Source organism: Trachurus japonicus, chromosome 18, assembly GCF_045865225.1.
Source record: "Trachurus japonicus isolate A0001 chromosome 18, Traja_1.0".
Lineage (NCBI taxonomy): Eukaryota > Metazoa > Chordata > Actinopteri > Carangiformes > Carangidae > Trachurus > Trachurus japonicus.
This window is the reverse complement of record NC_140924.1, coordinates 2,134,601-2,147,269: the sequence shown is the minus strand read 5'-3', so window position 1 is coordinate 2,147,269 and position 12,669 is coordinate 2,134,601. Positions and strand designations below refer to the sequence as shown.

The 12,669-nt window shown below is 41.8% G+C and overlaps 1 protein-coding gene across 1 annotated transcript in view; it reads left to right on the top strand.

Moving 5' to 3' along the window:
* The first annotated feature begins 1,174 nt into the window (after window positions 1–1,174).
* The window catches only part of slc25a11 (solute carrier family 25 member 11), a 15,727-nt gene continuing 4,232 nt past the window's right edge, over window positions 1,175–12,669 (top strand). The window contains exons 1-5 of the mRNA XM_085760184.1: window positions 1,175–1,379; window positions 7,582–7,734; window positions 8,587–8,704; window positions 11,091–11,179; window positions 11,330–11,420. Coding sequence (XP_085616310.1) covers window positions 1,315–1,379; window positions 7,582–7,734; window positions 8,587–8,704; window positions 11,091–11,179; window positions 11,330–11,420 — 516 coding nt within the window. The 5' untranslated portion in view covers window positions 1,175–1,314. The remainder of the gene's footprint in view (window positions 1,380–7,581; window positions 7,735–8,586; window positions 8,705–11,090; window positions 11,180–11,329; window positions 11,421–12,669) is intronic.

Sequence of the window (12,669 nt, the reverse complement as noted above, 5' to 3'; positions counted from 1 at the left end):
GTTGAAAAAATGTACTATTTATTTCAATAAAAAACACAAACATGCTCAATGAACTGTTTTGGAACTTGAAAAGGCAAATATAGGTTGCAAATATGAATATATGAATGTAATATTTAAATAAAATATTATTTAAAGGTCCGACAACAAAAATCAATTGAGCGGTGCCCTTGCTGACCAACCTTGTCACCATGACCCCCTTGCTCCTTGCACTTTTGTTTAACCTCTACTGTATTATGGCCCTATTTATTTATTATAATGTAATATTGTAATGTATTTTGTATTTTTATAATGTTGAGGACGTGTGCTGCTGCCCTCTTGGCCAGGTCATCCTTGAAAGTGAGATCTCGATCTCAACGGGTCTTTTTACCTGGTTAAATAAAGGCTTAATAAAATAAAATAAAATAATAAAAACAGGTTCAAACTGTCCCGTTGTTGTTGTTTTACCTCGGTGACGTCAGCTAACGCTAGCTATGACGCTAAGTTAGCTGCTCCTCCGTCACTGACCGTGATGACCGTTAAAAAAAACAGAAGAACCGGCTCGGTTCAGACCCGAGTCCTCGGAACCGGGTCAGAACCGGGTTAAACCGGGTCAAAGTGGTAGAAAACCCGCAGTTCAGCGTCTGTTTTTACTCACCACCGCTGCTGCTGCTGCTGCTGCTTCCACTTCCTCACTAAGCTGTGGAATATCTGACAGGCCCCGCCCACTGCAGCTCTCGACCAATGAGCGCACAGCAGGAGACACCGCCGGGCTCCTATTGGACCAGAGCCACGTCAGTCACATCTTGACGCTGTGTTTACATGGTTCACCATATGACGTTGTATACATAAATGGTCCATATTACTAGATACAATCTTTTTTTTTTCAATATTTTTGCATATGTTTCTTTTCTGGCTCTTTATTGTTCATAATTATTGTTACGCATCCGGATACATTGTATTTTTATCTGATTTATTCATTTATTATTTCATTTACTTATTTTTGTCAAGCTCTGCTATATGTGTTATGCACTACATACATTGTTTTAGGGTAATGTACTGTAAAATTAAATCTAAATAAAATGGAAGGGGGAAAAAAAACATACTTTATTTAATCTTTATTAAAACATATATTGTTTACACAGCTGATCCTCGGCTGCTGATTGGTCCTCCGGGCGCCGTGTCACCGGAAGCCCCGCCCACCGCCCCCCGCTCCAGAGTCACCTTGCCCCGGCTGCTGCTGCTGCTGCTGTCCCGGTGAGAGGAGCAGGTGCACCGTCCGTCCCTTAGCGGGAATCGAACCAGCGACCAGCGACCAGAACCAGACCCAGAACCATCATGGCGGACACGAAGCCCAAAACCTCCCCGAAGTCCATCAAGTTCCTGTTCGGAGGCCTGGCCGGGTGAGCTAACCAGGCTAACTGGGCTAGCCGGGGAAGCTAACTGGGCTAGCCGGGGAAAGTCAGGGGCAGAGCGGCCGTTAGGCAGCGGAGAGACGGGGGGAGAGGAGCTGACACACCGGGGGGGAGGGAAGGGAGGAAGGGGGGAAGGGGTCGCAGGGGGGGGGGGGGAGTCTGTCTGACTGAACAGCAGCTCGTTTCCCGCTGTGCTGTCATTAAAAACACACGGCTGCTCCCTGTCACCGTAGTTAGCTGCTAATGCTAACGCTAATGCTAACAGTGTCACAGTGAAATGTGTCCCCCAGTGGTTCCGCTGTGTGAGTGACCCACCGGTATCGACCCCTGGGCCCTTGCTGATTAAACACCAGAGCTCTGTCCTACAAAGGCAAAGTGCAGTATCTGTAAAAAATAAAATAAAATAAAATAAAAGCCAAACTGAGAAAAACAGATTTTTGTGTTTTCCATTGTCAGGTTTAAGCATCAAATTATGAATCTACCAAGATACCGATAGATAGGTAGATAGATAGATCAGGGCTGTAAACTAACTTTTTGGCTCACCTGCCAAGGGGACCGGTAGATGAAAAAATCTACCGGCCAAGGACATTTTTTACCGGCCAAATAATAAGTTGCCTCTTTTCGTTACATATACATCAGTTTCAGCACTTTTCATTGAGATAACAGTATTTTATAGCAATACATGCTTAGAAAAGAAGCCAAAGCCAAATAAATTGTAATCTTATTGAATAATCAAAACATTCCAAATTGGGAAACCTTAACATTGCAAAACTAACAAACGAAACACTCCTTTTATTCTATTCTGTATTCCGTTACTCAAAGATGTTCACAAGTCTTTTTTTGCAAGTCAAGTCTCAAGTCTTTGTGGGGTGAGACTTCATCAAGTCTCAAGTTTTTGGTCAGGAGTTCAAGTCAAGTCTCCAAAAAATAAAAGTCTCCTGTCTCTTCTGGTTGTAATGACCCTTCTATCAACTGCTGCTATCCGGTCTACTAAGAATACTGCACAGCTAAATCTAAGAAATTCAAAGAATTTACTGTATTATTATCACTCCTTTATTAGCATACAGTACCTATTGATTAGTTGTTTATGATCACTTTAAATAGGCTATTGCAATGCAATATGAAGAAAACACACAATGAAAGCTTTCATTTAAAGAAAAACTGTATTCTGAGTCAAGAAAGAATCAAGGCTGCTCTGCCTCTATGCATGTTTCTGAGAGAAGAACTGCTGTTATTGTTATTTTTTAATTAGCTCAGTCAACTCATGGGGGCGTGTCGACCCGTACAGACTTCCATACGGGCCTTCAGTCATATTTCGCAGCAAAAGAACAGCAACAACGTATCCTACAGTAGCCTGATATGTGCCAGACTAGTTATGCAGCAGCTAGTCCCCGCGAAGGAGGGCCAGACAACAAACGTTGTCCCTCACCTGTACGGACGGTGCGGCTATAGGCTATTAAAAAAAAGAAAAAAAAAAGCCGGTTCACAGTCACCTGTCACTCACTCGCAGCTGACTGAGCTGTCAGAGGAGCTCTGCCTCTGTCCCTCTCTCTGTCCCTCTCTCTTGTAAAAATAATAATGATTGTTCACGAGCCCCAAGTCTGAAGCATAGACTGTGGTCTGAAGTCTCTGTGTGTGCAACTCGAGTTCGAGTCGCAAACGGAGTCCCCATCTCTGGTCCATAGTTCCGTGCGCGCGAGAGAGATGGGCAGGCAGGCAGGCAGGCACGCACGCACGCACGCACACACACACACAGCTGCGGGGCAAAAACAACCGGCGCGGAGAAATGCACGTCTGGTGTGAAAGGGAGGGCTCCGGCTCGCGCGGAGCGCGCGGCGCTTTGCAGCGCGCTCCGCGGTGTCCGCGTGTGACACTGGCGTGAGGCTACGTTGCTTCTGAGGGGAACTGTTTTCTACAGCGGGGTCAAGCGGGACAAACATCTACCCGCCCCCGTGGCGTGTAGCCCCCCAAATTTAAGTCGCCAGGGGAATATTTTAGTCGCATTTGGCGAGTGGCGACCGTTAGTTTACAGCCCTGGATAGATAGATAGATAGATAGATAGATAGATCTACCAAGTCTATAATTGATTAGATAAAGGTGGACTGAATTAAATGTATTTTGTAGTTTGTCTTTCTGATCAATTTTGACCATTTTATGGCAGATTTTGTGACCAATTTTGGCAGTTTTAGCTACAGATACTGCACTTTTGCCTTGGTTTCCCAGTGCTTTTTTGGATGGACAGCAAAATTAAAAAAAGCCCAATAACTCTGGAAATTTTAGCAGTACCAATATCAAATTCTACCAGATTGAAGAGAATATGCCACACTATGCCAAATTTTGAAAAAATGCAGATATTACACTTTACCTTTGTAGGGCAGAGCTAGACAAGCATCAGTGACAAATAAAAATAAAGGTTGACAGGAGGAGCAATTTAAAAAACATCTTCAAACATGTTTTCAAAGCATCAGATTTGTATTCATGAGGGTTTAATGTCATTAGAAATGACATTTGGACCGTTTATTTTAACAAAAGTAAAACTGAATGCACCTGAAAATGTTAAATGGTGTAACCACAAAAGAATGATAAATATTCAATATTTGATCCACCTACATTGGATTTAAATGTACTTATAAAAACATATACTATATTTTCTTCTGAAAACATTAATTTGAAATTGATTTGCATTTTAATGCATTTTGGCATTACTGATCTTTCAAAAAACACCTCTTTTCTTCTAAATTATGTGACAAATGATGTAAAATTTTATTTAAAACATAGTGCTGCATTGCAAAAGTGAATTACAATTTATTCCACAAATTTATTTTCCTGTATATAGGCACAGTTAGATAGATAGATAGATGGATAGATGGATAATAGATGGATAGAGAGATAGATAATAGATAGGGAGGGATGGATGGATGGATGGATGGATCTTCTGAGCTTGGTTTTCACCTTGTTGCCATGGAAACGTGTTGTTATGATGATGAGGATGAGGATCAGTCCAGGACCAGTCGGAGCTCCTGCTGCCGCTTTGACTTCAGACTTTTCTCAGGATTTTTATTTTTCACAAGTTTTGTTTTTTCACCTCCGAAATTCGCTAGTTGTCATGGCAACAAGACAGTGTTTACATTACAAAGTGAGAAGCTGAATGCTGCGTCCGACCCAGTCCCGCCAGAATCTACTTAATAAAGACAACATGTCGGACGATGCGTTCAAAGCGCTTCAGGTCATTAAAACGTTACAAAAAGGCACAAAAACTACTTTAAAAAAAACAAAGACGCATTTTAAAATAATGAATCGGATCATTAAAAATCAAATATTTATTTGATATTTTACCGTTGACGGTGATGTCAGACATCTGGTTCTCAGAGAAGTCGGGGTAGATTGTTGAGGTTTTGTGTTTCTCCGACTTTCCCAGAGTGGGAGGAGCTTCAACGTGAGGCGACGCCGTTTGATCGCACTTTTTCAAGTTGGAGGTCAAAAAAAAAACCCCGAGTTGTCTCGAACGCAGCATCAGTTCCTGTTCTCTCTGCTTTTCAGCTGCATGGTTGTTTCTGTTTTTTACAGCGTGCTGCACACTGTACAAAAGACAGAGTCATGTGTCTGCAGCCTGTGCAGAGACACACCGACACGTGTGTGCGTGTCGCAGCAGCTGCAGGTCTGTCCTTTAAATGTCACGACCCTCCCTTCAGCTGTGAAACATCTCAGGAGCGTGCAGGACTTCAAGGAGTGTGTGCAGGACTGTAACCTGTCACTAGCTGGGTTTCCATCCAAATGGATCGAATTTAAGAGCAGATTTTGTGAAAATGCACAAAAAGCAAATGCGAATTCATGACCGTTTCCATTCGTTAGTGTTTTGCGATTAGGAGGAGTGGTGCACCGTGAGATTACGTCATAAGAGAGCGTGACTGTATCCAACAGTTGACACTCAGCTGACACTCAACATCATGTACAATTTACGTACTTTTCCAGACTATAGACGCACCTGTATAAGCCGCACCAGCTACATTTTAAAAAGAAAATACTGTACATATATAGGCTCCACTGGAATATAAGCTGCAGATTTTCATGTTGTAACATGAGATATTTACACAGAAAGACAGTAGGAACTGTGACAGTCTGTTCTGGTTACGCTCCTCTCCTCCATGTGCATCTGTTGACAACGAAGCCGGCGAAAAATCTATTTTTCGAATTTCCGGCGTTTCCATCCAAGTATTTATTCGCAATTTTTGAAAATGCGAATAAAAAAAGGTGGATGGAAACGCAGCTAGTGAGTTTAATGAACAGCTGCAGAGTCTGAATGAAGATCAACAGCCAATGATCAATGAGTTAATGATCGATCGACCTGGCGGCTGCTGTGTGTGTGTGCTGATCGATCCGTTCTCGTGTCGCGGCCTCACAATCCTGTGATTACAACATGTTTGTTACATGACTGAGCGGATTATTACGGCGGCGGCCTGGACCCCAGTGCATCATGGGACATGGGACCACTTAATCTGATCACACACACACACACAGAGCAAGCAGGTCGAGCCGTGCTGACCTTTGACCTTCTGATACAGAGGCGATATCACAGGCCGCACCGCCACAGATAACAAGAACAAGTGTTTCCATTATTGTTCACTCTCAGCACAATACAATGTCGACATCAGAGGGTCCAGGGACCCTGCTCAACATTTTCTCTGAATGTTTTCTAAAATTTTAAAAACTTTTTCTTTATTGATTTGATTTTTCACTTTTTTTTCTAGAATTTTTAAAACTTTTTCTTGGAATTTTTCACTTTTTTCTAAAATTAAAAAAAATAATGATAATAAGCGAAAGATTTTACCACCTTATTTAGTTTTCTTGAAATTTTACCATTCTTTTCTAAAAAAAAATTTTGGGAGACATTTTAACCTTTTTCTAGAATTTTTTCTTTTTTTGAGAAATTTTAACTTTTTTTTTCTAGAATTTTAAAAACTTTTTCTTGACATTTTTCACCTTTTTCTCAAATAAAAAAAAATGTAAACAAAAAAATTTATCACCTTATTCTAGAATTCTTTTAAAACGTTTTTCTTGAAATTTTACCACTTTTTTCTAAAAAAAAAAAAAATTGCAGACATTTTAACCTTTTTGTAGAATTTTTACTTCTTTAATTTTTTTGAGAAATTTTAACCCTCTATGGTACGCACTATGATGCCAGTGGGGGAAAACATGTTTGGAGTGTTTTTATGTCTCAAAATAGACTAAATAAACATAATCTAAAGAAATTTTTAAAAAATTATTTATTTTTGGAAGTTTTTGGGATTTGTTTCCTGTAGCAACATTGTACTATTACGGTTCGTCATCTACTGTATTAGAAACACCGACCAGTCTCTGTAGACTTTCACCTTCACTGGCCTCATCCTCATCTTCATCTTCCTCATCATCATCATAATACCCTGATGTTTACTTTACTGCATCCAAAATCAAATTTATTAAGGATAAAAACCAAAATTATGATGAATTATATGTTTTTGAACATTATATTTACACCTAAACACACACTACCATAGTCTCATAATGCAATATTGATTCCATAATGGTCCACTGTCGCCTCAAGGCAACATTGCAATTTTCTATAATGGTACGTTGTTGCTTTGGGGCAACAGGTGCATTTTAACAAGTTTATATTATTTAATAAGTAAATAAATTGCATGGAACTATTAAAAATTAAACTTTACTAATCTATTAGTGTAAATATATATTTTTTCCAGATGAAAAAGGGCCAGGAAGTTACTGTATGTTTTCAGACCGTTTTAGTGGAGCAAAATGACAAACCTGTTTCCTTTGAAAAAGTCTGCAAAAAGGGGTTTCAGTGGCTTCTTGAAAGTCATGTGATAAATTAAAGCATTGTTATTGGTTCTAAGGTCTCCTCTCTTTTTTAAAGTATTACAGCATTAAATGGGATGAATTGTGGAGATGTGACAGGGCAACATGGTACCATAGAGGGTTAACAGTTTTTTTTTTCAAAAAAATTTAAAACTTATTTAAAAATACATTTCACCAGTTTTTTGGGTTTTTTTTTTAGATTTTTTTAACTTTTTTTTTTTTTTTGAGATATTTTACAATTTTTTTCCGAGAAATTTTTAAACTGTCTTTTTGAGAAATGTTACCACTTTTTTCCAGAAATTAATTGTGTGTGTGTGTGTGTGTGTGTGTGTGTGTGCAGGATGGGCGCCACGGTGTTTGTGCAGCCGTTGGACCTGGTGAAGAACCGGATGCAGCTGAGCGGTCAGGGGACGAAGGCCCGAGAATACAAAACCAGCTTCCACGCTCTGTTCTCCATCCTGAGGAACGAGGGCGTGGGAGGCATCTACACCGGGTATGCACCCCTTCACCTGTTCACCACTTCACCTGTTCACCACTTCACCTGTTCACCTGTTCACCACTAGGATGTAACGATTACTTGTTGTTAATCGCGGTATAGGACAAATCTCCGTGTTGTTTACAACGACTTCCTGGTAGAAAACCAGCATGAGAACAATAGTGACGGACGAGAGTTTCACTATATTTATCTAATTTTTCATGTCACTATATCACCGTTTAGACTAATCTGATGTTTGTAAAGTTTATAAAACCAATGATTGGACAAACATTACTATTTACGTGTGCACATTTTTGTAATTAGTCATGGTTATCATAGATTAGCCGGGCTAACGGTTAGCTACCTGTTTAACTTTAATAACTCAGTGACTCAATAAACGCTCCATGAAAAAATATTTTCTCCAGCGGATATCTGAGTTCCAACATGACTGAGCTAACTGGAGTAGTTTCATGTCGTGTCCCACAACGGGAGGGTTTTAACAGCTGACGTCCTGCTGTTAGCTTAGCTGCCGTTAGCTTAGCTACCATTAGCTTAGCTACCGCCGTTAGCTTAGCTACCGTTAGCTGTCCCTGTCAGCTGAGCCACTGTGATTCCCCCAAACTGAATAAATACAACACATAGCAACACAAAACACACACACAGAAATAGTAATGTTTCTTCAATCATTTCAGATTTGTCTAAACGGTGATAGGACGTGAAAAATATGATATATAGCTAAACTCTCATTCGTTACTATTGATCTCATTCAGATTACAGCTGGTTTTCTACCAGGAAGTAGAATGTAAACAACAAGGCGATTCGGTCTATTCACCCGTTCACCCGTTCACCCGTCCACCTGTCTGTCTGCAGCCTGTCCGCCGGGCTGCTCCGCCAGGCCACCTACACCACCACCCGTCTGGGCATCTACACCATCCTGTTTGAGAAGATGACCGGCGCAGACGGACGGCCGCCAAACTTCCTCCTCAAGGTGCGTTCAGGTTCAGGTTCAGGTTCGGCTGCGCAGAGTTCGGCTCCGCTCCGTCGCCGTGACAACATGACAGTAACTGCCGGGTTTGTTTCCTTCACCGGTTTTAGTCAAATAAAAGTCCAGTTTCTATCTGCAGGTGTTTCCATGATCGGAAGTTGTTTTGTGAATGAGCCGTAACACTTGTAAAAGTCTAGTCTCGCAATCGATATCCCATAACTATCTTAAAGCAGAAGTAAGGTGAATGTTTGTGTTAATCTAAGTCTTAAATAGTTGTATCTTCCGACAGCAATCACTTCTATAGAGTGTTTGGTCTGAAACACGGGTCTGTCAGTCACTCTGCTCTGCTCTGAGCCCAGGAGAAAACTTTCCTTGTATCCTACAACCTTTATCCAATGAGGAGAGAGAACGGCATAAAGGGGCAGTCCTCTCTGTGTGTGCAGCCAAGGGATGCGCCTGAATGTGGTGACGTAGGGACGAGGACCAATAGATCCATGACGAGGGCGGGGGCTGCTAACTCCATCGGCTGACAGGAAGTTAGACAAAACCACCGGATCACTTACTTCTGATTTAAATTCTCATCCCATGATACTTCACGTGAGCGTCCTGCGTTTCTGTTTTTTAACAGAGGACGAAGGCAGCGCTTGATTGCTCAAAGGCCAAGCCCTTATATATACATATCATATAGGGGTGGGAATCTTTTACTATCTCACGATTCGATTCGATTCTGAGTTTTGGGGCTACGATTCGATTCAAAATCGATTTTCGATTCCAAACGATTTGATTCCTAATGATTTCTGCTTCAGTCTGTCGGTGTGCAACGGATCCTCATGATCTACTCCAGTCTGCTTTACAAGACAGAACGACTAAAGTTTTAAACATTTATCCATGCTTAGATGCAGGGGTTAAAGTTCTCCGTTGCCACGACGGATTTCCGTCAATGGGAAAAAATGAGGGGAGAAAAAAAAGGCTACACGTGTTTTTGTTGTGGTTTACTAACGCTGCTCTCAACCAATAAAACTACAGGACCGTTGTATTAACCTGGTGGTTCTCAACAGGGAGGTGGGGGGCACTCTCCAGGGGGGGTGTAAGCATGAGCCGGCTCCCGGTAGGTAATTTCTCTCGCTAATCAGTGAATTAAAAAAGTAAGATTGTGGGGGATATTTTTCGCACTATCTGGCAACCCTTTTTTTTTTTTACCGTGCATGTCCGCGGTGCAGCGATGCACGGACAAATAGCAGATGAAACGGCCCTTGAATGGTCCAGACCCCTAGATTAATGCCTTGAGACTTGTTTTTGCTCCCCACTAGACCAGTTCTGAGTTCAGTTTAAGTTTCATTCACACCAGCCATTCTTGCCTTGTTGCCTTACAATGATAGGGGAACCTTAGTCAGTAGCTACTCAATGTTTTTTTTCTATCTGAAACAGAGTACACCAGAATGAACACCAGAGTACACCAGAATGTTCTTCTCAGAGTACACCTGAATGCTTAATTTATGTGTTAAAATCAAAAAAAATGTGTGATTCCACTTCAGTGAAATATGGATTTATGAAAGACATGTTTGATTTTTGATAATTGTTACGGCTCCAGTTGGAGACAGTAACTCAACAAACAAATGATGAGAGAGAGACAGAACTTGAGGACAAAAATAATAAGGGTTTATTCACATAAATGAGGAGCAAATAAATTAACAGGATTTTACAGGTGGATGAGGGAAGGAGGGCCATGTGGGTTGTGCCAAAGAAATGAAATAAAATAGAACAAAACTGGGCCTAACTACTGCTTGCTAGGTGAAGAAAAGAAAAGAACACAAGGCCCGACTAACTGAGCTAACAAATGGCTGCAGCAAAACTATACACAGGTGGCACCAACCCCTAACCTAATGTCTCAAACATAAACAACCTACGTGAGTGGTGGTGTATAGGGTACCCCAGTCTTACCTTGGCCCACCTCCCTTCCACAAACCCTTAACAAAAAAGAAACGAGAGCCTGCTGATCACCAGCGACCAGCTCTGGAGACAAGCATGGAGCAAGCAGAGTGAGAGAGCTGTGTTCCCCACAGCAGGCCTTTTAAGCACAGTCCTGGCACAGGATTGGTCCACCAATTAGTGCGGGTGGAGCTGAAGTAGGGCGGAGCAGCAAGGTAGGGAGTCCCAGTGGCAGGCTCTTCAACCTGGATAGGTGAATAAAAAAGAGAGAGGGAGAGCACCACCAAGCCCTGCTCCTACTGAAGAAGAGGAATGTAACAATAATAAAAAGACAAATGAGTTACACACTGGGGCTTTAACATGTTTTACTGATATTTGAGACGTTTTTAGAAATGTAGGCGTTTCTATAACTCGTGTGTGCGTCAGTGACAGTGTTGTGTTGTGTTGTCGCCCCCTGCAGGCGCTGATCGGCATGACGGCCGGAGCCACCGGAGCCTTCGTGGGGACGCCAGCTGAGGTCGCTCTGATCAGGATGACGGCCGACGGACGGTGAGAGACCGGACCGACGGACCGCCATGTTGGACATGGACCGAGTCGCTTCATGTAACCGTGTGTGTGTGTGTGTGTGTGTGTGTGTGTGTGTGTGTGTGTGTGTGTGTGTGTGTGTGTGTGTGTGTGTGTCCGTGTGTGTGTGTGCAGACTGCCTGCAGACCAGCGGAGAGGTTACTCCAACGTCTTCAACGCTCTGGCTCGGATCACCAGAGAAGAGGGAGTCACCACGCTGTGGAGGGTGAGCAGCCGGGATCAGTGTTTATGTTCATGTTTATTAAAGGGATATTCCGGCGTAAGTTTAACCCATGGTCCAACGCACCGTAACACCGAGTTAGACCCCCCCCTCTAGAGATGAAGTCTGCTAACCGCTAGCTTCTCTAGTTGTAGCAACTTTAGCAATGACCGCACCATAACAAACAGCGCAGTATACGGATCCACTAGCCACCGATCACAAAGCCACTTATAGCCACAAATAATGCTCAGAACAGCACCAAACGTCATCAACAGTACAAACAGGGTCCCATCCCATAATACGAGGCATCAAACATCTGTTAGCTTAGCCTGGTTTCTATTGAAAAGAGACAAAAACAACTCACCCACTCTCAATCAATTGATTGGTTGATGAATGAATGAATTGATTATTTGATTGGTTGATGAATTGATTGGTTGATTGAGTGTTTGTTTGGTTGGTTGATTGGTTGGTTGGTTGATTAATTGGTTGGTTGGTTGGTTGGTTGGTTGGTTGATGAATGAATTGATTGATTGGTTGATTAATTGATTGGTTGGTTGATTGTTTAATTAATAGATTGGTTGGTTAGTTGGTTGATTGTAGGGCTGGGACGATATGCTTTTCTCCCGATTCGATTCTTCTACGATTTTTTGGATGCCGATTCGATTTAAATTGCGATTCTACGATATTGCCGATTCTCTCGATTTTTAGTCGCATTTTTAACATTTATCTGCACACAAACACTGTAGGAGCCTATAAATTAACATACTCCATTATAAAATGAACTTAAACCCTTTTCAAAGCCTGTACTCTCTGTATGTAAAAGAGGCTAACAAATACACATTGCACAATATTTAAAAAAATTAAAAAAAAGAAATTTCAAAAATTCAAAAAAAAATTTTTTTTCAAAAAAAAAAATCGATTTAAAAATCGTCAAAAAAGATATCGCGATATCTATGTGAATCGATTTTTTCTCCCACCCCTAGTTGATTGATTGGTTAACAACTCACCCACTCTCCTCCAGCTATACGCTATGCAGCAACTTTCCGTGTCCAACATAGAGTCCAGGCACTGACAACACACGTCCGAGGCCGACTGGCAGCACAAACATCTGGTTTCAGCACAAACATCTGGTTTCAGCACAAACATCTGGTTTCAGCACAAACATCTGGTTTCAGTGGCCACCGACAGGCATTGATCAACACACTGACCACTTGAGTGGCTTTTGGATCGGTGGATAGTGGATCCGTACACTGCG